This window comes from Garra rufa, chromosome 14, assembly GCF_049309525.1.
Source record: "Garra rufa chromosome 14, GarRuf1.0, whole genome shotgun sequence".
Classification (NCBI taxonomy): domain Eukaryota; kingdom Metazoa; phylum Chordata; class Actinopteri; order Cypriniformes; family Cyprinidae; genus Garra; species Garra rufa.
This window is the reverse complement of record NC_133374.1, coordinates 21,131,512-21,157,984: the sequence shown is the minus strand read 5'-3', so window position 1 is coordinate 21,157,984 and position 26,473 is coordinate 21,131,512. Positions and strand designations below refer to the sequence as shown.

The 26,473-nt window shown below is 37.6% G+C and overlaps 1 protein-coding gene across 4 annotated transcripts in view; it reads right to left on the bottom strand.

Moving 5' to 3' along the window:
- Positions 1–219: 219 nt before the first annotated feature.
- mcamb (melanoma cell adhesion molecule b) overlaps positions 220–26,473 on the bottom strand; it is a 53,670-nt gene continuing 27,416 nt past the window's right edge. Inside the window, exons 2-16 of one of the 4 annotated variants that reach the window (XM_073818266.1) lie at positions 21,110–21,228; positions 18,988–19,237; positions 18,837–18,907; positions 18,670–18,757; positions 18,391–18,570; positions 18,114–18,241; positions 17,799–17,934; positions 17,581–17,693; positions 9,880–10,021; positions 9,581–9,708; positions 9,250–9,406; positions 7,104–7,148; positions 4,358–4,396; positions 3,873–4,002; positions 220–1,719 (exon numbers count right to left, since the gene is read on the bottom strand). In XM_073818266.1, the coding sequence (XP_073674367.1) occupies positions 1,605–1,719; positions 3,873–4,002; positions 4,358–4,396; positions 7,104–7,148; positions 9,250–9,406; positions 9,581–9,708; positions 9,880–10,021; positions 17,581–17,693; positions 17,799–17,934; positions 18,114–18,241; positions 18,391–18,570; positions 18,670–18,757; positions 18,837–18,907; positions 18,988–19,237; positions 21,110–21,228 (1,841 nt within the window). In that variant the 3' untranslated portion in view covers positions 220–1,604. The remainder of the gene's footprint in view (positions 1,720–3,872; positions 4,003–4,357; positions 4,397–7,103; positions 7,149–9,249; positions 9,407–9,580; positions 9,709–9,879; positions 10,022–17,580; positions 17,694–17,798; positions 17,935–18,113; positions 18,242–18,390; positions 18,571–18,669; positions 18,758–18,836; positions 18,908–18,987; positions 19,238–21,109; positions 21,229–26,473) is intronic. The other 3 variants (XM_073818267.1, XM_073818268.1, XM_073818269.1) reach the window with 3 other exon arrangements.

The window sequence follows — 26,473 nt, the reverse complement described above, 5'->3', positions numbered from 1 at the left end:
AAACTTTGTTACATCAAAATAAGACTAGTCACCTAGTCCGCTAGGTGAAATTTAAAGTAAAATCTCTGTCTGTGACCAATATTTACCGAGCTTTGATGACTGATGATCCGAAAAATTCTAAAGTAGTTAAAAGTGAATTATTTTTACTCAAACATTCTACCCTAAAAAAACATATCTGTTTTATATATAAAATATATAAATAAATAGACAAAACGGTGACACAATTAAGGCTTGAGTAAACCAGCCCTTTTTAATAGAAATACCAGGACAATTCCAAAACAAGCATTAACAAAAATACCACTGACACAAAACAACGGTGTAACAAACCAGGGGAAATGAAACGTGAACTTCAGTGTAATAAGGACTTTTGTATCCATCTGTGGGTCTGCATCACCTACAGAACAGGGTGCAGACTGCACAGATTAACGTACAACTTATAAACCATCAAAATTTGAATTGAAAAAAATCAAAATATATACTGTTTAAAAAAAATCTAAGTATAAAAATAACACCTGTATCTTTCTTCCTGTTGTTCTACTGTCCCTCCAATGTGTTAAATGAATGCAGACTTCCACATGCATGTTAACATTGCTAAAATGTAAAAATGGGAGGGTTGGTCATGTATTCCTTTATTATTTACATTCAGTGCAAGATGAGGACAGCAGATAACCTCAGTTTTTGAAAAAAAAAAAAAAAAAAAATTACAGCTGAGCTTGACAGGATGCTTCTGTTTCTCTCAGGCCAGAGGGACACTTCTATCTCAACTTTGGCATGAACATAACTCTCCCTTGTGGTGATCATAAGGAATTAAATTTGATATTGCTAATAGAAATATAAAAATAAAGACACAGAGGCATGACATGAACCCAACATTTTGCTTACATATTTGGAAAAAAAGGTCAACCACGTCAGAGATTTTCCCTGACAATTTATTTGTACAGAAATGCCCTCAGGCTCTATCATTGGGCAGTTTCAGAGCTGATCTAGATGCCGGATGATTGTTTACAGTGGTAAAGACGGTTCAGTGCATGGACTATGGTGCGGCAGAGGTGAGAGCAGGTTCGAATCAGACACGTTGACAGCACAAAGCAAATAATGACTTTTCGGCACTCTTCAAATGCCCCTCAAACAAAGAGACTTGCATTATCAAAAAGATACTCAAGCACAACCTTTCAAATGTCTCAGGCATTTTAAATAGCTAAATATATACAGTATTTCATATTTATATACAATCAGTAAATACTGGAGCGGAGTCGTCCATAATGAACTTGGTGCTTTTTGGATCATCTTACTGTATATTGAATCAGATTATAGCCGGTCAAATATAAAACATGGGCAGAAAAAAAAATACAATTGAGTGGGAAATGGAGGGGAAGACTTGTTGTGAGGTCCTTGAGCACTCCGATTGGGATTCACCCTGAGACGGAGTGCTGTGTGGCCGCATGTGCATGTAGTTTTCAGTTTAATTGAAAGAAAATATCATCAGGTTTCTGTGGCCCGGTGAGTGTTGGCGTTACAACGGTTGGGTCTTGTTTAAGATTGGATTTGAGTTCAGTGGACTGTAAAAGAGCTAATTATGTGAATCTTTGTTCAGAAGTAATGACCTATTCAGTGGGGGACTTTTTGTCTCCGTTGATTCCTTGTAGAAGCACTGCCTCTTCAGATTTACCGCTTTTCATTTCCATCACAATATCATCCTTACTGGCCTTTTCCTTCGTGCTGGAGAATAAAAACACCAGATGATATTAATGCTTTGTATCATGAAAAATACTTATTTATATACATTTATCCAGATGTATATTTAGTGTGGATACAAGGTGACTACTTTTTAACTGTTTTTGACCATTTTGCTGTTATTTTAAGGTATAGTGATATTTAAGTTTTAATTATACTATTATAGTGTTTTAATATTTATTTTTTATTTATTTTTTAAATTTAGATTTAATTTTAGTTAACAAACACAAAACTTATTTACTTAAAAAAAAACTAATAATATTTCTATTTTTTTTTAGTTTTATTAAATTAAATTTTTATTAATATTTTAAATTTCCTTATTTTTTAAATGTTCAAAGTTTTTATAATATTGTCTTTAAAAAATTATTACAGTGGACAAAATCATTTCAGTGTAGCTTTAATGTATATTTAACTTTATTTTAATTTTAGTTCCAGTAATTTTAACTTCACTCATTAAAAAAAAGAGTAATAAAAACATATAGATAAAAGACAAACATATTTCTGAATTTTTTTATTTATTTTAGTTTTAGTCATTTTTGAACAACTTTTTTTTATTAATCATTTAAATTTGCTTTCATTTTTAATGTTCAGGTTGTTTTACTTTATTAGTTTTTTTAAAAGCAACATTACTAAAACTTAAAATAAAATAAAACCTGAAAATTTAAAAATGAAATCAAATTTAAAATATAAAAAAAAGTTTTTAAAAAACTAAAATAAAAATAAATTAGAAATGTGTCATTTTTATTGGTCCTTTTTAATGAGTAAAGTAAAAATTACTCAAACTAAAATTAAAATACATTACAGCTAAATATAATGTTTTTGTCAATGTTATTAGTTAAAAAAAACGATTAAAACAAACTAAAATTACTAAAACCAAAATACATTAAAGCTAAATTGAAATGTTTTTTGTCCACTTCATTAGTTTTTTTTAAAGGCAACATTACTAAAACATTACTAAAAAGTGGACAAAATCCATTTTAATTTGGCTTTAATGTTTTTTGGTTTTAGTCATTTTAGTTTGTTTTAATTTTGTTTTTTTTTAACTAATAACATTGACAAAAACAATAATGTAGTTTAATTTCAGTTTGAGCAATTTTAACTTTACTCATAAAAAAGACAAAATGACATTTCTAATTAATTTTTATTTTAGTTTTAGTAATTTTAAAACAACTTTTTATTGATATTTTAAATCTGATTTCATTTTTAAATGTTCAGGTTTTATTTTAGTTTAAGTTTAGTAATGTTGTATTTTTTTTTTTAAATCAAAGTTGACAAAAAAACACTTCAGTTTAGTTTTAGTAATTCTAGTTTGATTTAATTTTGTATTTTAAAACATGTCTATTTAGATATTTAGCTTTAATGTATTTTAATTTATAAGTATTTAATACATTTAAATAAATAAATAAAAATTTAATAAATAAGTATTTTTAACTTTACTCCTTAAAAAAGACTAATAAAAATGACAAATGTATTTCTTTTTTTTTTTTTAGTTTCAGTAGTTTTAAAACATTTTAAATTAATATTTAAAATTTGCCTTTATTTCTTAAATGTTCAGGATTTATTTTAAGTTGTCTTAGAAGAACTAATAAAGCTGACCAAAAACATTCATATTTAGCATTTTAGTTTTAGTAATTTAATTTTGTTTAAAAAAAACACAAAAACATAATAACATTGACAAAAAAACATGTCTATGTAGTTATTTAGCTTTAATGTATTTTAGTTTCAGTCAATCAACTTTACTAAAAAAAAAACTAATAAAAATGACAAACATATTTCTATTTCTTTCTTTTTTTCAGTCATTTTAGAACAACTTAAAAATGAGAAATGTAAAAACAAGTTTCATCTAATATTTCATTTAATATTTAGGCTTAAAAAATATTTTTAATATTTTTAATAACAATAACACAACAGTGATTTAAAGGTACAGTGTGTCATTTTTATAGCACCAAACGATCAACCTAGAAATCGCACACTTTTTATAAACTGCCATTGCAAATATTCTTATACATTGCTTTTTGTTATATTTCCTTTATATTTGTTATATTTCCTATATATATAAGCTAATTAACCTTATGTTAATTACACTTGTATTATTATCTTCAAATAATATGTATTTTTCAACAGACAAAAACACATACAAATCCTGCTTTCCCGACCGTCCACAGGGCAGCTTTCCTTTCTTGTAGAGGAAGTAGAGCACACTGCCCAGTATGGCTATGAGGAGGAGACAGATAATGATGACCGCTATGATGACTCCACTGCCACCTCCTGCGACAAGAGGAGAAATGCAGGCTGAAGTGAGTACAATGACACAGGAAAAGCTGAAATACTTATGCTGAATGTTTTCTATATGCCTATACACTTCATTTCCAGAAGGGCTGACATTCTGAGTGCTGAGTGAAGAAAAGCAGTGATGATGCATGACTCGTTGTAGGGGTGATAATACAGAAAGCAAAGTATTCTGGAATGACTCATTTTAGAAAGACAGTGACAGTTCGGTTAAAGTGAAGTTTAGCATAGGAAGTGATGGTTTTTACACAGGCTGTGCTTTAAGAGTGCTCATGTGATCGAGTGATGGTGGTGGATGAGCGGTCTGGCTGTTGTTTAACGTCGCAATACAAACCTGTACGTGGCTGTTTTGGTGGAACGGTTAATCCTTTTCCTGTGACGACAAGTGTTTGGGTTACCACACAGCAGTTATATTCATACATCACTTTTTTTTTTTATTTAGACCATGGGTACTGCTGACCCTGACCCTGTGAGGAAGTTATTGCTATAACTTGGACATTTTATCGATTTGTCTAAATTGCAGTGTAGACATATTAAGGGGGTTCTAGAGGGTCTATAGAAAAATTGAAAGAAAAAAAAAAATACAAAATGTGTTTTTAAAAGTAGTAAATGAAAATCAAATCTGGATATAGTTTTATTGCCCTTAGGTTGTTCTCTTATTGTAGGACACCATTTTATTAAAAAATATTTGTAATATTATTATTATTATTATTATTATTTCATATGCAATTTTTTAATGAATTTTATTAACCATATAAATAAAAATTAAATAATATAAAAAAATAATATAATTTAAAAAAATGACTTTAATTTCTTGAGACTTTAGTACAGTTATAAATACAAGTCAATTAATCTATAATTTAGGTTAGAAAAAATCACAATATAATTAAAACATTAATATAATATTGTAATTAAATATATTAACCTTAGCTTGTTCACAAATTGTAGGACACTATTTTCTTAAAAAAAATGGAATATATGAAATATTTTTAATGTAATTATTATTCCATATCTAATACTATTTAATTTCTTATTAATTTTTTATGAACTAAAATAGAAAATAAAAATAACTTAAAAATCAATACTATACATAAAAAATAATTTTCTACTCAAGTACAATTACAATTACACAAGTCAATTATTTTACAATTTGGGGTACAAAAAATATAATAGTTAATTATTATTTTAAAAATTATTATAATAATAATAATAATATAAATTTTATATAATTATAATATTAAATAATATAATATTGTAATTAAATATATATATATTAATAATATGAAAATCAAATCTGGATATAGTTTTGTAGGGGGAAAAAGTATGTTTTCATTGTTATTGCCCTTAGCTTGTTTACTAATTGTAGGGCACTATTTTCTTTAAAAAATCAATATATGAAATATTTTTAATAATATTATTAAAAATCAATGTTATAAATAAAAATAATATAATTTTCAAAATAAGTTACTTTCATTTCTTAAAGCTTTAGTACAGTTACAAATACATGTTAATTATTCTATAATTTGGGGCAGAAAAAATATTATTTATTAATATTATTTATATTATTGTAATTAAATGTAGTAATAACAAGTTTATATGTAATATTATTTCATTTTTTATTTTATATATACTAAAATATAAAGAAAAATAATAATAAAATAATTAAAAAAAAACAATAAAAATAATTATTTTTAAAAAATGGAATATATTAAATATATTTTTGTAATTATTATAATTTTATATGTAATATTATTTATTTTTATTAATATTATATACTGTATACTAAAATATAAATAAAAATCATTTAAAAATCATTTGTTGTCTTTAAAACCTTATAAAATTTACAAAAATATTTCTATTTAGCTTTAATGTATTTTAGTTTTAGTAATTTGTTTGTTTAAATTTTGTTTTGTGTTTTTACTAATAAAATCAACAAAAACATGTACATTTAGCTATTTAGTTTTAATGTAATTTAATTTTAGTTCCAGTAATTTTAACTTATAAAAACCGAATAAAAATGAAGAAAATTCCAAAAAAATTTATTTTAGTTTTAATAATTTTACAACTTAAAAATGAGAAATGTGAAAACGTTTGTTTTTAAGTTTTTCATCTAGTATTTATATTTTATGTAACAAAAATGATTTTAAATAGTTTTACAGTGTGTAATTGTTATAGCACCAAACAAAGCTAGAAATTGCATATTCCTTTGCAAATATTGCTTTTTCTAATATTTCCTACATATTAATATGACAGAATTTAATGTACTAATAAAAAAAAGAAATATTTTTAATATTATTATTACTTCATATGTAATATTTCATTTTTTATTATATATTTTATATATATACTAAATATATAAAAAAAAAATATTTCAAAATCTATATTACAAATAAAAATGAAATTTTCCAAACAGGTTACTTTGATTTCTTCAGGCTTCAGTACAATTACAAATACAAGTCAATTATTTAATTCAATTGAAAAAATACTGCTACTATATTTTGACAGACACATTACTTGCTATTAACTTGTTGCATTCTGTCTGGTTAGAACATGATGCTGTAAGCAACTGCTGACACTAAAACAAGCTAATTTTGCTGTTTATTTTCCTGACTATAGCCACAAACAGTATGAGAGATAAGAGCTCTGAGGACGGCCATAATAAGGAACGGAAAGGTCGGCTGATATCTCAAAGTTAGCGTGGCTGCTTCGTCTCATTTGCCCTGATGCCAAGCGCTCTGGTCCCATGAGGTCACAGGCAGTCGGCCAGGCCTGATATGAAGCCTGCCTTTGTCCTAATGAGAGTCCAGAGACCACATGAGAGCATTTTCACCATCAACCACCCTTCTTCTGTTACAGTAAAACTGCTTTTGACTGCACCCTTTGAAATAAATATACAACGCCACGTCAGCTCTCTCAGATGTCTGTGTTTCGATGACGCAGACACTACTTTCTGTCATCAAATCTCAAGCTTGTGTTCTGTTACAGTGATTTGCTGGGAAAACTCTCACTTGCTGCATTGATGGAAGTAAAAATAGACAAGTATCTCAAAGTATTTTTGCGTGAAAGCTTCAGAAACATACCTTTAGTGCTGGTGGCTTGGGTTGTAGATGGTGTCACACGTGCAACTACACAAGAAAAATTGATATAGAATAAGATTGTGTTTGTTTGCATGATTTAACTACAGTCAAGCCAAAAAATATTCAGACACCAGATATAATTTTTGCTATTTTTTTATACTAGGTGCAGGACACTAGTTAATTTCTGTAAGTGAGGATAGCAGAATAAAGTCAACTGTGACATATTATACCCAAAACAATTTCATACAGTGGAATACCAATAAAATTGATAAAAATTTGGGACCTAAAATTATTCAGACACTGTTTTTCTTAAATTGCTAATGTGACCTTTTTACACCACAAACTGAACAAAATTAACCATTTATTGGTAATTGTTCAACAAAGTATTGATAGTTGTGTAAATATTGTCATACTAACAGTTGTCTGACTTTTTGGTTGATTGTAATCCATTACATACCTTTCTATCAAAGTTTTCTTACATTATCAAGATGGATTTCTTCTGACACAGTTTAACTCTTAAGTTCTTGTCATATTTTAGTACCCTTTTCTAAACTATAGTGAATAAACTGTGTTATTGTGAGAAATGTTAAAGGTGTCTGAATAATTTTGGATTTGACTGTATGTTAGTTAACTTGAACTGACAATGAACAACACTTTTATTGAATGTATGTTATGGTTAATGCTAATTTATATATTAATACGAATGCCAACACATTCTAATACATAACAGTAAAAGAACTAAGCATTTTAAGCATATTAAAATTAAAATGACATGAATTCAAATAATAAGTAATATAATTAACCAAGTATTAAGTATATTATTAACCAAGGCTTCTGCTGTAAAAACTGGGTAACACTGGGAACTAACAATGAACAATGATAATTGTTACCAATCATTTAAAAGTTTGCAGTTATTGAGAATTAGGTAATTTATTTTATTTATTTATTTATTTATTTTAAAATAATTTAAAACTTAAACTAAAAAGCAAAAGCTACAAAATATTTCTATTTTAAATAAATGCAAATATATATATATATATATATATATATATATATATATATATATATAAATATTATTAAAAAAAATTACTTAAAATATTATTATATTAAGATTACTTTTTATTATTAAAATTTAATAATATTTTAAGATTGAAAGATTGTCAAAATATTGATAAAATCAATTAACCTACATTAATAAATTCTGTAAAAAAAAAAAAAAAAAAAGGTACATTGTTAGTCAATGATACCAACAGTGCTGGATAGATTACTTACAAATTGTAGTCCGTTAGTAACGTAATCTGTATTCTGACTACTTTTTAGATTACTGTTAGATTACTTTTTACCTAACTTGTTTTAAACTTACCATTAAATGTACCATATTGAAACAAAAAAGCAAAAAGAAAGAAAATTTATTACATTATTTGATATCAATATCATGAAGTGCATTAAACATTACATTATGCCAGGGTTTCCCAAACTGGGGTTAAAGGTATAGTTCACCCAAATATTTTAATTCTGTCATTAATTACTCAGCCTTATGTTGTTCCAAACCTGTAAGAGCTTCGTTCATCTTCAGAACACAAACTAAAATATTTTCTATGAAATCCGAGAGCTTTCTGACCCTTCATAGACAGCAACGCAACTGGGACATTGTTAAAATAGTCCATGTTACATCAGTGGTTAAACTGTAATTTTATGAAGCTACAAGAATACTTTGTGCACAAAGAAAACATAAATAACAACTCTATTCAACAATTTCTTCTCCTCTATGTCAGTCTTAGTACTACCTTTCTGGACCTTGAACGTGTCAGTTACGTTGCTGTCCATACAGGGTCAGAAAGCTCTTGGATTTCATCAAAAATACCTTAATTTGTGTTCTGAAGATGAATGGAGGTCTTATGGATTTAGAACAACAAGAGGATGGGTAATTAATGACAGAATTGTCATTTCTGGATGAACTGCAGTGGGTTTGTTGATAAAAAATCTGATAATTACTTCAGTCATAAAAAGGTATAAATAATTATATAGAAAAAAAACTGAAATATTTCATTGTTTAATTATCACTATTAACCAACAAAAGGGAACTGTGAACATGCAAATGTATATGTTTGAGTAGAAGAAACCTTACAATCTGAAAATAAAAACTCACATGCTTCAATTTTGCGAGAAACATTTACTGTCCCAAACTCATTGGTGGCGCTGCAATTGGCTGTGAGCTGAGTCATGGCCTTCACAGAGATCATGCTGACAACACCAGTGTCCGTCTTCTGGTTCTCCGCTTCTGACACAGGGACAGGCTGCCCAGTCTATAATATCAGTTTTAAAAATTCTATAAAACTGACAGGATTCCATTCATCTAGAATATCGTAACTCAAAACTGCACATTATTATTTACTTAAGAGGTTTCTTGAATCACCTCATCTTTGCAACATTCTTATCGAATGATCTGATTGGTCAGAATCAGAGTGATGTAAGAATACCTGTCTGTCAGCGAGGGTCCATGTGATGTTGGGGAATGGGTAGCCTTGTGCGTAGCAGGTCAGATTAACAGAGCGGTCAGCCTTACTCACTGGACCCACTGCTATCTCCTCTGTGATCATAGGCTTCCCTAAAACATTAGATTTTTATATGTTTAGTCATGAAAGCTCACTTTTTGGATTTTTTTTATAATATTGGTGATGTTTTATATACTGAGCTAATATTTTCTGAATTTGTAGACTTTAATTAATATATTATTTAGTTTGTTTAATATTCTAAAGCCGGTTTTAAAAAGACTCACCTCGCACACTGATTTGCACAGACTTTTGTTCTTGTAGCTCAGGCAGGGAAGGGACTGTCACTTCACAAATATATATCCCAGCAGTTTCATAGGAAACATTGTGTAACTCCAAAACATGTTTTTCGATCAGCCGCATACCATCCTGCAGTGAAACACACCGTCAAATAGGTCAGTTTACATTCTTGATGCTGGATAATATTTATATGTTGTAGTTTTGATATTATACCCTGGAAATCCAGAGGTCTCGCGAGAGCACAATTTGAATTGTCTCTGCAAGACACTCTGGCATTGAGCAATGATGCACGTTACTGCATTACGTAAGCAGTTCTGGGAACCAATCAAATCGATGTATTTGATGTATGCGGGCCAGAGGCGAGCTAAGCTGATGACGACAGCGCTCCGACGTCCGGAATCATTTAGTAAACAGATGAACACCAGTTGTTTGAAACGGCTTTGGCCGCTACAATGAACGAGTTAGACTTGGCTTTTCATATAAAAGAGGAACAGAAAACCGCGCTCGAATCGTTCCTTTGTAAGAAGGACTTTTTTGCTGTTTTGCCGACTGGATACGGCAAGAGTTTAATCCATCAGTTAGCTCCGCTGGTAGCTAAGCATATGGGGCTTAGTGAAAACTTAGTGATTGGTCGTGGCGTTATCCAATTGCGTACATTCAGAGTTTCAAATGCATGCTTGGTGCCGCCCCTCGATGCCAGACCCTTAATCTTAATAGATTAGGGTCTGGATTTTTCTAGGCTATTGATATTTGGCTTTGTTTGTGTGATCTAAAAACGTCTAGGTTACGAAGGTAACCCTCGTTCCCCGAAGGAGGGAACGGAGACGTTACATTGGGATCTCGCCTGAGAGACCGATCACCTCTGAGCCTTATTAAAAAGGCCAATTGAAAATTGGCGAGTGGACGTGCGCGCCGGCCACGCCCCCGTACATACGGGTATATAAGATGGCTGCGCGCACCACTCAGTCAGGCTTTTGCTGAAGAGCCGGGAGAGCCCGGCGTCAGCGCGACGCCAGGGGCGTGGCAGGGGAATGTAACGTCTCCGTTCCCTCCTTCGGGGAACGAGGGTTACCTTCGTAACCTAGACGTTACCCCTTCAGTCGAATCACTTCGACGTTACATTGGGAACAAACCCATGGAAAAGGCCACGACCCTGACGCCGCGTTACGCAACAGCTTCACGTGCTGACAAGTATACGTGCCGGCAGGCGAAGTGTAACGTAACCTTCCCAACGCCCTGGGGCCCAATAAGGGGGCCCCTCCAGGGATGCCAGTTGTACTGAAGCATGGGTTGGGGGGGCGGAGCACATGAAATTTTACATGTGGAAATAAGAATAATTCAATATATCCATAAAAAGTTTTTTGGGGATATACGAGGGAAACAGCGGTCTCCTCCGCTGGAATAATAAAAAACTAAGCCACAACCTGCGGGGCGAAGGAAACCCAGGCAGGATCACAGTGCAGGACTACTCCGCGCCTAGCCCTGACTGCGGGGCAGGAGGACCCAGGGTTCGCCGGAGGGAACATTCTGGGAATAGCGCACGGATCCACGTGGAAATGGCGCAGCAAGCCGACACCAGCCGGTCTTCCCGCTCGCCTGAGAGTCCCTAAGTTAGGACACGGGAGAACGGCCTCTACGCAAGGTTGGAGAACCAAGCGAAGGTAGGGTGTCGCCCAGCCCGCAGCTTCCGATTTTTACATCTGCTGGTGAGGTGCCATGAACCAAGGATCACGGCTGTCCCTGGGTATAACAGGGAGGGGCATCTACCACCATTTAGCCAACCTCAGTTCGGGGAGCATTCCCTTTCTGCGAATCCCGAGGCAGAAGCTGCTGGTGCGGCTGAAGTGCCGAGTGATTCAGTCTCACATATTTAACGACACAACATCGCACGACTGGGTCTGCCTCCTCCAGAGCAGAGCTTGCAGGTCTACCACCTGGTCGCGGAAAGGCGTGGTGGGGACCTTGGGCACCGAGCCGGGGTCTCGACGGTAACGTGGAGAACGCCGGGCCCGAATTCTCGACACACTTTGCTGGCAGAGAAGCTTATAGGCCCTCTTGATGGGAGCCAGGGCAGTCAGGAGCGCTGTCTTAATGACAGGAACTTTAGCTCGACTGAGGCCCGTGGCTCCAACGGAGCGACCCGCGGCCCTGAAAGGCGACGGGGAGGCCCACGAGGTATGAGGTGCGTGCTAAGCACCTCTGAGGAACCTGAGCTTGTCGGTAACTTACCCTCTTAAGGAAGCCGGGGCAGTCAGGAGTGCTGTCTTAATGACAGAAATTCTAGCTCGACTGAGGCCCGAGGCTCCTGAGGAGCACCCCGCGGCCCCGAAGGCGACGGGGGGGTCCCAGAGGGTATGAGGCGTTACTTGACAGAGAAAACTTTTAGGTCTCCTGCCCTCTTAACGGGAGCCAGGGCGGTCAGGAGCGCTGTCTTGATGACAGGAATGCTAGCTCGACTGAGGCCAGTGGCTCAATTGGAGCGTCCCGCGGCTCTGAAGGCGACGGAAAGGCCCCAAGAGGGTGTGGGGTGCGTTCTGGGCACCTCTGGGAAACCTCACGGCCAGTGAATGCTTACCTACTTAGCTCCATCTACTGCATGTGATACGCGGCGAAGCAGCTGCATATACTTAGAGTGAGGGGACAGTCTGCGCTCAACTCTCCTGCAGGAAGGGAAGCATACTGCAACCGTGTAACTCTGTGGAAAGCCAGCAAATAGACCTCATCTCAGTGCGAGCCTGCCTAGTCAAGGGAGCTCGGTACTGAGTGATAATTGTATCACGGCCTGCGAAGGCCGGAGAGGTCTGGGTGTCATCCCGTGCCCTACAGGGAGGGACTGCCGCGAGGGAACGGTTACTAGACCTGAGTCTGGGTGGGCCATTCTTGTAGCGCAACCAACAGACTTACTCCTCGTCCTCCCTGGACTTGCACAGAGTCTGTGCAAGGAGGCTCGCTGGGGAAGGGCGTACTTGGGCCCCGGAGGACAGCTGAGTGCCAGCGCTGCTCTGAAAGAGGCAGCTGGTAATGGGAGCAATCGGGGGCGAGCGGATGTGGCTGGCCTACCGATATGCTCCAAACTAGCTGCGTCACGGGGTGGAGTCGCCATCCTGCAGGTGGTGGACTGCCGTGAGAGCCGATAGGCTGCACGGTTGAGTTTACCTGCTTCGAGTGAATGGCCAGTAGCAAAATCTGCCACATACTCCCTGGGAGCAGATGGAGAGGCTGTAAGCCTCTGTCGTACATGGCAACCCAACCCGTGGTGAGCCACGGGCTGGCTTGTCGGCCAAACTGCGGGAAAACGCCAGTCCGGAGTGGGCCGAGATGCCATGCCCATCATGGGACTCGATCGTGCTGAAGCGGTCTCACATGAACAAGCTTAGCGGCTCTTAGCGGCTAGAGCTGTCATGTGCCCCAGGAGCCTCAGTTTGAGAGAACCGCTGTGTTGTGCCTGATTGATTCAGGAACTACAGCACTGACTGCGCGCTCTTGGTAGTAAGGCGGGCTGTCTTGAGGACCGAGTCGGGCTCCCGACCGAGGAAACGAATTTCCTCGGTTGGCCTGAAGGACCAGATGGCGGGGGTGCCGAGGCACCAGGTCCCAATGTTCGCACAACGGAACTCACGAGTGGGCTGGTAAAGCACCAGTCGAAGAGACGGTTGAAGACGCGAATACCTGTCTGCCGAAGAGGGGACAGGGGAGCTCCCATGGCCTAAGAAGGCAGGAAGGAGAGGGACTAGCCAAATGGAAGCACCTCGCGCTGAGCGCTCGATCCCCGGGGCAGACCGCCGAAGGGGTGTGCGCCGGGGAGATCGAGACGCGACAGCGGGTGCCCTTCAGGCAGATGGCTGCAACCCAGCCCTGGAGACGGAACATACTTGTATGTGCGTCGTCGTGAGCATGTGTGCCGACAGCCTAAGAAGGGATCGGAACAGAGCTCCATCCAGGGCGGATGTTAACCCACCACTCTAACTGGACACGTGAAGTCAGGACTCTTATCAAACCCCGACCTCGTCCCGGCTGGAGAGACAGGCTGGATCGCGTCCTTCGCCAGTAGGAACGCGACCTCCGCAGGCAGAACAGAGGCACGCCTGTTTCTGAATAAAGAATGTAAGGGGTACCTGTGAGTCTGGGCGGACGCCTGGAGCCGGGCCGTACCGTCCGTATCAACCAGTGTAGTGGTATCAAGGGAACGTTGACCGGCGTGACCGTGGTGGGGCAGCCTGGGGAAAGACAGGGAAGGAGACAAAACCCAGAAGGATAACGTCCTGGAGAAGTGTCTAACTGCACTAAGCAGTGCTTACCTACTTCCCTGGTTCCCGCGCTGGCGACATCCGGTCCCGAGTCTGGTTCCGAGGAGTGGAAGTGCTGCTCAGGAAGGAAACTCGGGGCCGGGGCCCCAGAGGTGAGAAGGCTGGGTCTTTCTGTGATTTCAAATGACCGGCTAAGTCCCGCTTCCAGCGGGAGTGCCGACAGAGTAGCTCTCTCCACCTCCGGGGGTGCTCGCATCAGGGACGCTTCGAAGCTCGCCTGCGAGGGTCTTCCGTCGCAGGACCCTGAGAGGCGAGCGGCGTCCCTCTCCCACGGGCGGCTCGACGTCGGCTGCGAGCCTGGATCGTGTGGCTCAGCAGGGGACGGAGCTGCGGGGGGACGCCCTCGGCGACGGGCAGGCGGAGGCGGGGGCCCAGGCGGCGGAATGGTAACTTCGCGGCGGGGCAGGATATGTTGGACGGCCTCCGTCTGCCTCTGGACCGTTGGAGCGCCAGAGGAGATGCCCAGCCCGAACGACGGGGAGGCGTACTGCTCTGGCATCTCGACGGGGTATGCTGATGGGCGGAGGATCGCAGGCTTTTGGGGGCCGGCGATACGTTCGACGCCGCTGAGCAAAAACCCTTCACGGTGTCGCCGAATAGGCCGCTCTGGGGAATGGGAGAGTCGAGAAAGCGAACTTTGTCGGCCTCTGCCATCCGGGCCAGAGTCAGCCATAGGTGGCGTTCCTGGACCACACAGGTGGACATCACCTGACCAAGGGGACACGCCGCGACCTAGTAGCCCGAAGGGCGAAGTCAGTGGCGGCGCGGAGTTCTTCAAGTACCCCCTGGTCAGGACCACTCTCGTGCAGGCCTTAAGGTGCCTGCACCTGGCACTTTTGCAGTGTTGCCATGGCCTGCAGGGCGGGGCAGCGTGTCGGGGGGCGCAGAAAAGGCCCAGCCGATGAGGGCGGAAGAATTTCACATGCCCAAAAAGGGAGACGCGGAGGGCCCCACCAGGCGGCCGCGCCTGCGGGCAAAGGTGCACCGCGATGGCGCGCCCGACCCGGGGGACCGCCACGTACCCCTTGGCTGCCCCGCCATGGAGAGTGGCGAGGGGAGAGGAGCTGGAAGCGCGTCAAATGAATAGGGCGCCGTAGATTTTGTCAGCTCCTCATGCACATCCGGTCAGAACGGGACCGGGGGGGAGCGCGGCGCTGCCGCCGGGCCCCCCCCAGGAACCAGTCGTCCAGCCTAGAAGGATCGGCCGGGCCCCCTGAGGAACCTTCAAACCGATCCCCCCCGGCCGCCCGGAGAAGCATAGCCTACAGTTCGACATCAACCTCCGGGGGGGCAGCGACCATGGGTGGGCGCCGCGCCGCGGGAAGAGATGTGTCACCGTCTGACTCTCCCTCTGATGCTGTGACAGACATCTCATCCTCTGCAGGAGCACCGAAGGAGACGCTCAGCCCGCCAGGCGGGGAAGCGTCTGCTGCGGAAACTCAACGGGACCGCGCTGAGATAGAGAGGTCCGCAGGGCTTTTTGAGCCGGCGGAATGCTGTCTATCGTAATTTGAATATCCCCCCCCGCGCCCCACCGCGGTGGCCGAAGAGCATAGGCGGCTCAACGGCTGACCACGGGAGGGAGGCGGGGGGAGCCAGCTCGCGAACGAGCGGCGGGACTTCAGCGTGGTCATGGTCATGCTTTCACCGCATGAACCATTCATGAGCACCACCCCAGTGTGCTCAAAGCCTAAACACGTGAGGCAGCGCTCATGTCCGTTTGCTGAGGAGAGGAAACTACCACATCCAGAAACGCACGGCCGAAAAGACATCCTGAAAAGAACGTCTAAAACGGCCGCTAGAAATTGCTCTTTTGTGATCCCGGTTTGCCCAGGGAGGCGCCGCGGGGCAATGCACTCGCCGGGGCTGCTCGCTGGAATGCAAAAAGGCTTTATATGGCCGTGAAAACGGCCGCCCGCGGGACCGCGCTGGCGGCTGCCAAACAATGCTCTTTCTGTGAAACACTCTTTTAGTTATGGCAGCGCAGCAGCAGGAGGGAGCATGAACTCTGAAGAACTCTTCTCGGCTGTTTAGAGGCTCGACACATCGGCTCTGAAAGCAAAAGTCTGACTGAGTGGTGCGCGCAGCCATCTTATATACCCGTATGTACGGGGGCGTGGCCGGCGCGCACGTCCACTCGCCAATTTTCAATTGGCCTTTTTAATAAGGCTCAGAGGTGATCGGTCTCTCAGGCGAGATCCCAATGTAACGTCGAAGTGATTCGACTGAAGGGGTAACTAAAGTAATTTCTTCGGAAAATGAATGCTTATCAATATTACAATATTACAGATTTTATTGTATTTTTGATCAAACAATGTCCGGTGAGCATAAGAGACATAAGAAAGTATACTAACCCATATGACAAAAAAAAAGATATATATATACACATTACACTATATTGTCAAAAGTATTGGGACACCCCGTTCTAATGAAGAGGTTTGACTACTTTTGTAATTTCCATGGGTACAAATCCTAGCGTTTAAGCATATAATGATATTCTAGGGGATTCTAATTTGTTCTTCTAATTTGACAGCAACAGTTGTAAAGAAGGGGGTGTCTCAATATCTGTGTATGTACAAGTCATTGGTGTTTGATGATGAGATTTTGGCTCAAGGTCTGCGTTTAAAGTCACACCAGAGGTGTTCAGCTGGGATTAGGACTTGGCTTTATGCAGAACAGTCAAGTTCTTCCACACTGACTGAATCAATCAATTCTGTTTGAACCTTGCCTTATACATGGAGACATTGTCATGTTAGAATAGAAAAGGCTCCTGTCCAAACTGTTGCTATAAAATCAGAAGCACATAATTCCCTAGAATATCATTATATGCTTAAACATTAAGATTTGTACTCATGGAAATTACTAAAGTAGTCAAACCTGTTTATTAGAAGGGGGTGTCCCAATACTTTTGGCAATATAGTGTATATATGCTTAATATACAGTATGTTGTACATAGAGAAATAAATCTAGTATGAAATATATATTTGAAACGGAAATATATGTAGTTTCCACCTTCATATACCAAAATATATCTCAAAATGTATTTCAGAGCAAGAATATGAAAGAAAATGTAGAGAAAGAAATGTTGAGATCAAAACTAGATTTATAATGATTTATTAATAATATTGATTACTTGTTTAAAACATGTTTTTTGGGCATTTATTTGTATATTTTAAAATATATATTTTTTATCTATCTATCTATCTATCTATCTATCTATCTATCTGTCTGTCTGTCTGTCTATCTGTCAATCAATCAATCAATATCTACTTATCGACTGTTTATCTTTTTATTCATTTATTCATTTTTGGCATATGAGAAAGGCGATAACCTCAACTACATGTGGTCATCGTCAGTTTTGACTGCATCATATTTTTGTACCTTATACCATGCTGTGTTTGTAGGTAAAGAAGACAAAGCATTGCAGGTTAAGGTGAGATCTTGCCCCTGGTGCAGAACTGTATCCTCAGGTGTCAACACAATACGATCCAGATCTAAGAAAGAAAGAAAAAAGGTGTTAGTCACGATGAAGATAAAAGCTGACATCATCTCACAGACATCTGCCACAGCACAGGAACTGCAGAGGAACATGCTCTTACAGTGCACTGTGATATTAATGGAGTCCTCAGCGTCAATGCCTGTCTCAAAGTCATTTGACAGGCACTCATACGTCCCACTGTCTGACCGCTTGACATTTTCCAGAAGAAGAATTTCATTTTCTGACCTCAAATCCTCCTGAAAAGGAAATTAGAATAAATAAACTGCAGCTTTACATTCAGAGATAAGTTTGTCAAAGTAATGTCTATATGGCTAATAATATATACCTGTTAGATAATATTAGTTACGTGGTTATTAAACATCATGTATTTAGTTAAGCATAAAATGTTAGGCAGTGATTTCTGCTCATATATTACCCCTTTATGTGTGAAACTAAAAACAGGCTGAGGGTTCCCATTTCCCTCACATCGGATCTCCACAGTGTCGCCTTCTTTTATAAGCTTATCAGGTGGATTTAAGTACAGTCTTACATCTGTTGTAGGGTCTGAAATGAAATAGTAAGATACTGTTGCACTTTGTGGATCCAACAGATGGCAGCACAGAGCACTATACACTAAAAAAGTCAGTCGTACAGGTTTGGACACCACAAAAATGGCTTAAAAGTAACTAAAGGCTCAAAGAACGTTGACTCACAGTGAACTGTGATGTTGATTTTCTTGGACTCTGTCATTTTTACTCCACCAGGTACAAAGTACTTGACCTCACAGTAGAAATAGGCATCTTTATCTGTCTTCTCAACCTGAATGAACAGTCCACTTTCGACTGTGAACAGGCCGTTAGGTTTGATTGTCACTGACTCCATGATCTTTATATCTAAAGAGGGTATAGATTGTTTTTTTGTCATTGTCAAATAACATTTTACAAAATGACATTTCATTTTGGAAAATGTTAATTTAATGGTCCAGTATTTACCACCATCTGATTGCTGGAGAGGGAATCTATCCTTATACCATGTGATGTTGGGTCTGGGATATCCGTCATTTACTGTACAGTCTGCAACCTGTAAAAACACCATTATTATATGCGTAATAGCTCATAAAATAGCCATAATCGGATGTTTGTTTGTGTTTTTGAGGTACCTTTGATGGCTCCTCCGCACTAATAGAAATCCCTGTGTGTGTACGTTCAATCACAGGGAGAGATGGCGAGTCTAAAGGAAAGAGAGGTTTGGTGTTAGGATGACTGGACAGGCTCTTCTAAAACAGGTGGGACAAGTCTGTTTTGTCTTACTGAAGATTTGGAGACGAGTGTGTCCTTCACCGCTGTCTGTCAACATATCATGTACAACGCAGATGAACTCCCTCTGGTCACTCAGTTGCACACTGTCAATGATCAAAATGGCACTTCCACGTCTATTCTGTTGTTCATAAGAGTGTGTGACGTTGAGCCGCCCGGCGTAGTCACTGCCCTCGTCAATGATCTCGTTCTGAATATCATAGTAGTAGATTCTTATCCTGCTTTGGTCCCTGCCTGGCAATTTCTGTACAAAGTCAAAAATGCAGGGTGCTTAAAGTACTTGAATTTAACTTTTTTGAAATTTAAGGAATGGAAAAAACCCTTGAAAATAGCAATATTCCTGAAGAGGTACTTGAAAAGTGCTTGAATTATTAAAAGACAATATCTTTATTTTTTTCAATAAGCACTTATTTATAAGTTATAAGATTATGTAAGGCAAATCATTTGATTCAAATCTGGACTTCATATCACATATCACAAATCATTTAATTTAGATCGGGACTTCAGAGTGAGTTTGTGTATCATTGATTTAGATCGGAACTTCATATTGCATATCACAAATCATTTGATTTAGATTGGGACTTTGGAGCAGGTTCGTGAGTCATTTGACTTCGATTGGAACTTCAAATCGTGTATTGTGAATCATTTGATGCAGATTGGAACTTCATATTAGAGAATCATTTGACTTAGATTAAGACTTCAAATTTAGATCGAAACTTCAGGTATTGTGAATCCTTTACTTCATATTGCATATCGCAAATTATTTGATTTAGATCGGGATTTTGGAGTGCGTTTGTGAATCATTTGACTTAGATTGGGACTTTAAATAGCGTATCACAAATCATTTGATTTAGATCTGGACTTCAGAGCGGGTTTGTGAATCATTTGACTTAGATTGGGACTTTAAATAGCGTATCACAAATCATTTGATTTAGATCTGGACTTCGGAGTGGGTTCGTGAATCATTTGACTTGGACTGAGACTTCAAATCACGTATCGCGAATCATTTGATTCAGATCAGGACTCAGAATCGCATATTGCTAATCATTTAATTTAGAACGAAACTTCGGAGCGGGTTCGTGAATCACTTGACTTAGATTGGGACTTTAAATCATGTATCGCGAATCATTTGATTCAGATCAGGACTCCGAATTGTGTATTGCGAATCATTTTATTTAGAACGAAACTTTGGAGCAGGTTCTTGAATCATTTGACTTAGATTGGGACTTTAAATCGCGTATCACAAATCATTTGATTTAGATCGGGACTTTGAAGCAGGTTCATGACTCATTTGACTTAGATTGGGACTTCAAATCGCGTATCGCGAATCATTTGATTCAGGTCAGGACTTCGAATCACGTATTGTAAATCATTTGATTTAGAACAAAACTTCGGAGCGGGTTCGTGAATCATTTGACTTGGACTGAGACTTCAAATCATGTATCGCGAATCATTTGATTTAGATCTGAACTTGCCGTATTGCAAATTATTTGATTCAGATCAGTACTTCATATTGAGAATCACAAATCATTTGATTTAGACCGGGACTTTGGAGCAGGTTTATGAATCATTTGACTTAGATTGGGACTTCAAATCATGTTTCGCGAATCGCTTGATTTAGGCGGGGACTTCGATGCGATTTGAGAAGGATCATGTGACATTCAAGACTAGAGTAACCCCCTAAAACGTGCAGTGAGTTTGGTGGGGGGTAATTAAGAATGAATGTCTCCATCTAATAAAAACTTAAATAAACAACTCACACACTTAGATATAACCACTTTGTCAAGTCAAAATTACAATTCAAATGGCCTGAAAACATCTGAAAACAATCTGCCTTGAGTTATTAATTTGGAATAAATGTAAAATGCTTAACACTAATTGTTTTATTAAATAGCATAGTCTATTTATATTTCTACATTTTTAATGTAGAAAATGCAAAATAGATTATAGATAGATTATTCTGCTAGTGTAAGTAATGTTTATTTAACCAAAAAAATGTAACTGGAACATGAATTTACCACTGCATGCCATTGATGTAAACCTAGGCCTTTTTTCATAATAATTAGCCATTTAGCTGAATGAATGAAAATAAAGTGTAAATCTGCCTGTCTCTCACCGTAAACCACACTATCATCTTGGCTGGTTCCTCCAGATTGTACATACAGGGGATCACGGCCTGGCCTTTTAAAGATACATCCACTCGGTCTTCCATGCTCACATCCACCACGGCCCATGCTGAAAACACATCAACACAGATTTGTCAATAGACATAAACGTTATACTGTCAAAATCGAATCAAATCTGTCGAGATTTGCTAGACATTTTTCGTGATTCCTAAGACCCTTCATAATATCCTTTGAATGGAGTGACCCCATAACAGGAAACAGGGAAGTCCACTTCTGATTGGACCGCACCACCCATGTTCCCATGTCAAATGCCCGCTCTAGTGGGAGCAAAGCACTTGAGGGAGAAGATATTATGAGCGGAATTCACCGAGCCCACCCATGTCCAAATTCATGTGTAGCATTCCCGCATGTCACGTCTCAGGAGGAAGAAAGACTCGATTTATCTAGAGAATAAGTGACTTACTGTTTGCCAGAAATTAGCTGTTCTCTCCCTTAAAGCATCTTAAAGCTATGTGAATCATGAGGAGGCTGAAACTATTCAAAAGTCTGATTGCTGCAAGACACGACAAAACATCCATCTGCTAGTCCTTCCGACATGCTGTTTGTTTGTTCAATGAGGGGAATAGTTTGCTAACACACTTCACAGACAGGGTTTATAATTTAGATTCGGATTTCCAATTGATTTTGCACCAGTGCTCCTCGGTAACCTTTCAAATATATTGTAAATGGCCTTTCTGGCCTCTATGTGGTCCTGTAGGCACTACAAGAGGATAATTGAGTATGAAGGATGCTTTCACATTACAGAAATCTGATTAGTTTCTTCCAACAAAGGCATTTCCTGTGCATTAGGGACATTAGAGTAAGGCTGACGTTCTTTGTTGTTGCCATCAAATATTCACCTTGATCAATGAGTATGAAAGGTAGGACCATGTATCTATAATGTCTTGTTTCTTATGTTTCTAAAGACTTGTGTGGTGATGAAACAAATTATTTTGTTTTAGAACAAAATTAAATAAAGCTTTGATATCTTTGATATTTTAGTAGTGGTGGTTTAGTTAGCATGCTAATGCTGTGGAGTGTCTCACACCAATAAAATATTGCCCTTGTTGAACAGACATGCTGTTTTGCACATTGCAATTTAAATATGTAGGTTCTAAGAAATTTATATTCTTATTCAGAATGCAAAAGTAAGTGACAGTAAAAGCATCTGATAGAAAAGACTTCTGTTTTATATAAATGCTGCTCTTTTCTATGGAAGCTGTTTCTGCCACTGAATAATAAATGTAAAAAGAAAGGGTAATTGTGACTTTTTATCTCACAATTCAGATTTTTTTTTTCAGAATTGTGTGATAGAAACTTACACTAACGACAATTTTTTTGCAAATGCGAGTTTGTATCTCATAATTCTGACTTTTTTATCACATTTCTGACTTTTTTCTCAGAATTGTGATATTAACTTGCAGTTGTGAGTTATAAAGTCAGAATTGCGAGATATAAACTTGCAATTTTGAGAAATTAAGTCAGAATTATGAGATGTAAACAAAATTCTGACTTTTTTTTCTCGCAAATCCAAGTTTGTATCTTGTAATTCTGACTTTTTTCTCAGAATTGCATGATACAAACACACATTTCTGACTTTTTTTTCTCAGAATTGTGATATAAACTTGCAATTGCGAGTTATAAAGTCAGAATTGAGAGATATAAAATTAAAATGAAGTCAGAATGACTTTATATATACAGAATTATTTATATAAACTCACAATTCTGACTTTTTTCTCGCAAATGTGAGTTTGTATCTTGCAATTCTGACTTTCTACTCACATTTCTGACTTTTTTCTCAGAATTGCATGAAACAAATTCACATTTCTGACTTTTCTTAGAATTGTGACATAAACTTGCAGTTGCGAGTTATAAAGTCAGAAATGAGAGATGTAAACTTGCAACTCTGAGAAATGAAGTCAGACTTACTTATATATACAAAATTATTTATATAGCCTGACAATTTTGCCTTTTTCTTGCAAATGTGAATTTGTATTTCACAATTCTGACTTTTTCCTCATAATTGTGATATAAATTTGTAATTGTGAGTTATAAAGTCCAATTTTGAGGGGGAAAACAGACTGATATGTTAATATCTCACAATTCTGACTTAACTTCCAATTCTGAGGAAAAAAAAGTGTAAAAAAAGAATCAGAATTGAGACTTTATTTCTCAAAATTGCAACTTTACTCCTCAGAATTGTAAGTTTATGTTTGCAATTCTGACTTTATAGCTCACAATTGCGAGTTTATATCATGCAGTTCTGAGAAAAAAAGTCAGAATTGCAAGTTTATATCCCGCAATTCTGACTTTAAAACAGTTATTTAAAAATATCTGTTTTACTGTATTTTTGATTAAATAAATGTAACCTTGGTGAATATAAGATACATCTCAAAAAAAAAAAACTAAACGTTTGCATGGTATTGTATAAAAATCTAAAAATCTGTAATCATCTGTAAGCACAAACATCCAGAACTGGGCGTCATAATGACCAGCATTTCCCTTAATTAAACCTTACAGATTACTGAGATGAAATGAAACAGATAGGAAAAAACAACAGTGAACTCCAATATCTTGCCCCAGCTAAAAAAGATCTGCAGACAAATGAAAGTCTGCCAAGATGCCAAAGCAGCAACCATGCAGAACATCATAATAAGCTTCAATTATAGTTAAGAGACTCAGACACACTCAGCATGTCACTCTTTTTAAGCATTCAATGCTCTCAGACAAAAAAGAATGGCCAAAAAAGGAAGTGAGAGCTTATAATGTGCCCATGAGTCACTGTTGACAGTTTGGTGTCTCCACAGTTTGGAGTGCAGATAGCCATTACACATGAGTTCTTCTGTGTCATCAGTCTATTGAGTAAGCTAATATAATCTCTCCTTTCAGAGCAGCAGAGCTGGACAAAACTTGGACGCCTGAACAATGAAGTCGAAGTTTTTGCCAAGGTTTCAAACAGAAGACTTTGAGCAGGAAGACACAACTCAAGGTTTACACATTTCCCAGTAAAGCTGTGAGACAAGCTATGAGTCCCAGACGAGCCCAATACTAAGCAGCTGTTCCGTCTTTTTAAACTCATACAAAGTCAACAACAAAAATAGCACATCCTGTCACTGTTGCAGAAGAAAAAGAGACCCGAGTCTCAAATTAAAGAATGATTTTTCTCAGACAATAGAAATCACCCCATGAAATCCTGACTGCACACTAAGAGAACAGCTGCCGCCAGGAAGTTACAGATGCAACGCCTTAACACAATTACACACGTGTGTGTTTGCATGCACGCTGATAACATAATAGTGTTTCCCAACCTTTTTTCTGCCATGGCACAGTTTTGATAAGGAAAAAAATCCCATGGCACACTACTAAGCACTAAAAGAAAAAAACTAACAGTTTGAGGATCCAATGGCGCTACGAGGTTTAGTCAAAAGCTCTTTTGAATGCTTTTTAATTGGTGACATATTTGTGAAAGCCACAAACAGACAGAACGAAGACCAAGCACTGATTTAAAATAATAATAATAAAATATAATACAGATAGAACGTTTTTTTTTTATCAATTTTCACGGCACACTAGTGGTTCGAAAACACTGCACTAATACACAACAAGGAAGTCTTTATTTTTTAATAGGATGCACAATATTTTGGTACATTATGAGTTATATTTAATTGAATTGCCTCTTTTTTCTATTCTAACATTCAGACAGTCTTCGCCACATGTAACACTCAAATAAAGATCATCTTTAAAAACACTCCTGAGACCCAGCCATAAAGGTTTCTATGCAAGATTTGCGTGACACAAACTCACTATTGCGAGTTACAAAGTCAAAACAGCTGGATATAAACTATAAAGAATTGTTAGAAATAAAGTCAGAACTCACAAATGTGAGTTTGTAACTCGGAATTATGACTTTTTCTCTCGCAATTCTGAGTTTATATCACACACACATCAGACTTTTTCTCAGAATTGTGTGATACAAACACAATTGCAAGTTATAAAGTCAAAATAGCAGGATATAAAACTGATTAAAAAAATTCCGACTTATTTCATCGCAAATCTGAGTTTGTATCTCATAGTTCTGACTTTTTCTTTCTCAAATCTGAGTTTATATCTCACAATTCAGACTTTTTTCTCAGAATTGTGTTACAAACTCACAATTGCAAGAAATAAAATCAGAATATTGAGATAAAAACAATTGAGGTTTGTTTATAGCATATGCAAGTTTATATCTCGCAATTCTGACTTTTTCTCTTGCAATTCTGAGTTTATATCTCACAATTCAGACTTTTCTCAGAATTGCGTGATACAAACTCACAATTGCGAGTTATAAAGTCAGAATAGCGGGATATGAGCTCATAGCTGTGAGAAAAAGTCAGAATTGCAAAATAAAAACTGATTAAAACAATTTTTACTTTTTTCTCACAAATCTTACTCTCACTTGTATCTTGCAATTCTGACTTTTTCTCTTGCAATTTTGAGTTTATATCCCACAATTCAGACTTTTTTATTAGAAATGCATGATACAAACTCACAATTGTGATTTATAAAGTCAGAATAGCAGGATATAAACGGACAATTGCAAGAAATAAAGTTAGAATTGTGAGATAAAAAACTGATAAAAAAACAATTCTTAGTTTTTTTTCTCAGAAATGTGTGACAAACTCACAATTGCGAGTTATAAAGTCAGAAAAGCGGGATATGAACTCACAGCTATAAGAAATAAAGTCAGAATTGTGAGATAAAAACACTTTCTGACTTTCTTGCAAATGCAAGTTTGTATCTCACAATTCTGACTTTTTCTCTTAAAATCCTGAGTTTATATCTCGCAAGTCAGACTTTTTCTATTGTGAGTTATAAAGTCCAGTTTTGAGGGGGAAAAATAGCAAGTTTATATCTCATAATTCTGACTTAATAGCTCGCAATTGTGTGCTATAAATTCAGACTTCCAAAATATAAACTCGCAGTTCTGCGGAAAAAAAGTCGGAATTGTACATTTACCTTTTTTTTGTATTTTTAATCAGTGGCAGAAACAGGCTTCCATGATTTGTCCTCTGTAGAGGACATTATATTTTAGCAATTTCCATTAAAGTCCTGTTAAATACAGGCATTAGTATATACAAAATGCAAAATATAAATATTTTCTAAAAATCTTTTTAAACATTATTCCCATATCCATTTTAGGGAGGACAAGTTATAGAAAAAAAAATAGCCTAGAACCAAAAAAATGACTGGTACCAAAAAAATTAAATAATAAAAAATACAGACAAGATAATATAATAATAATAATAATAATAATAATAATAATAATATTGGACATT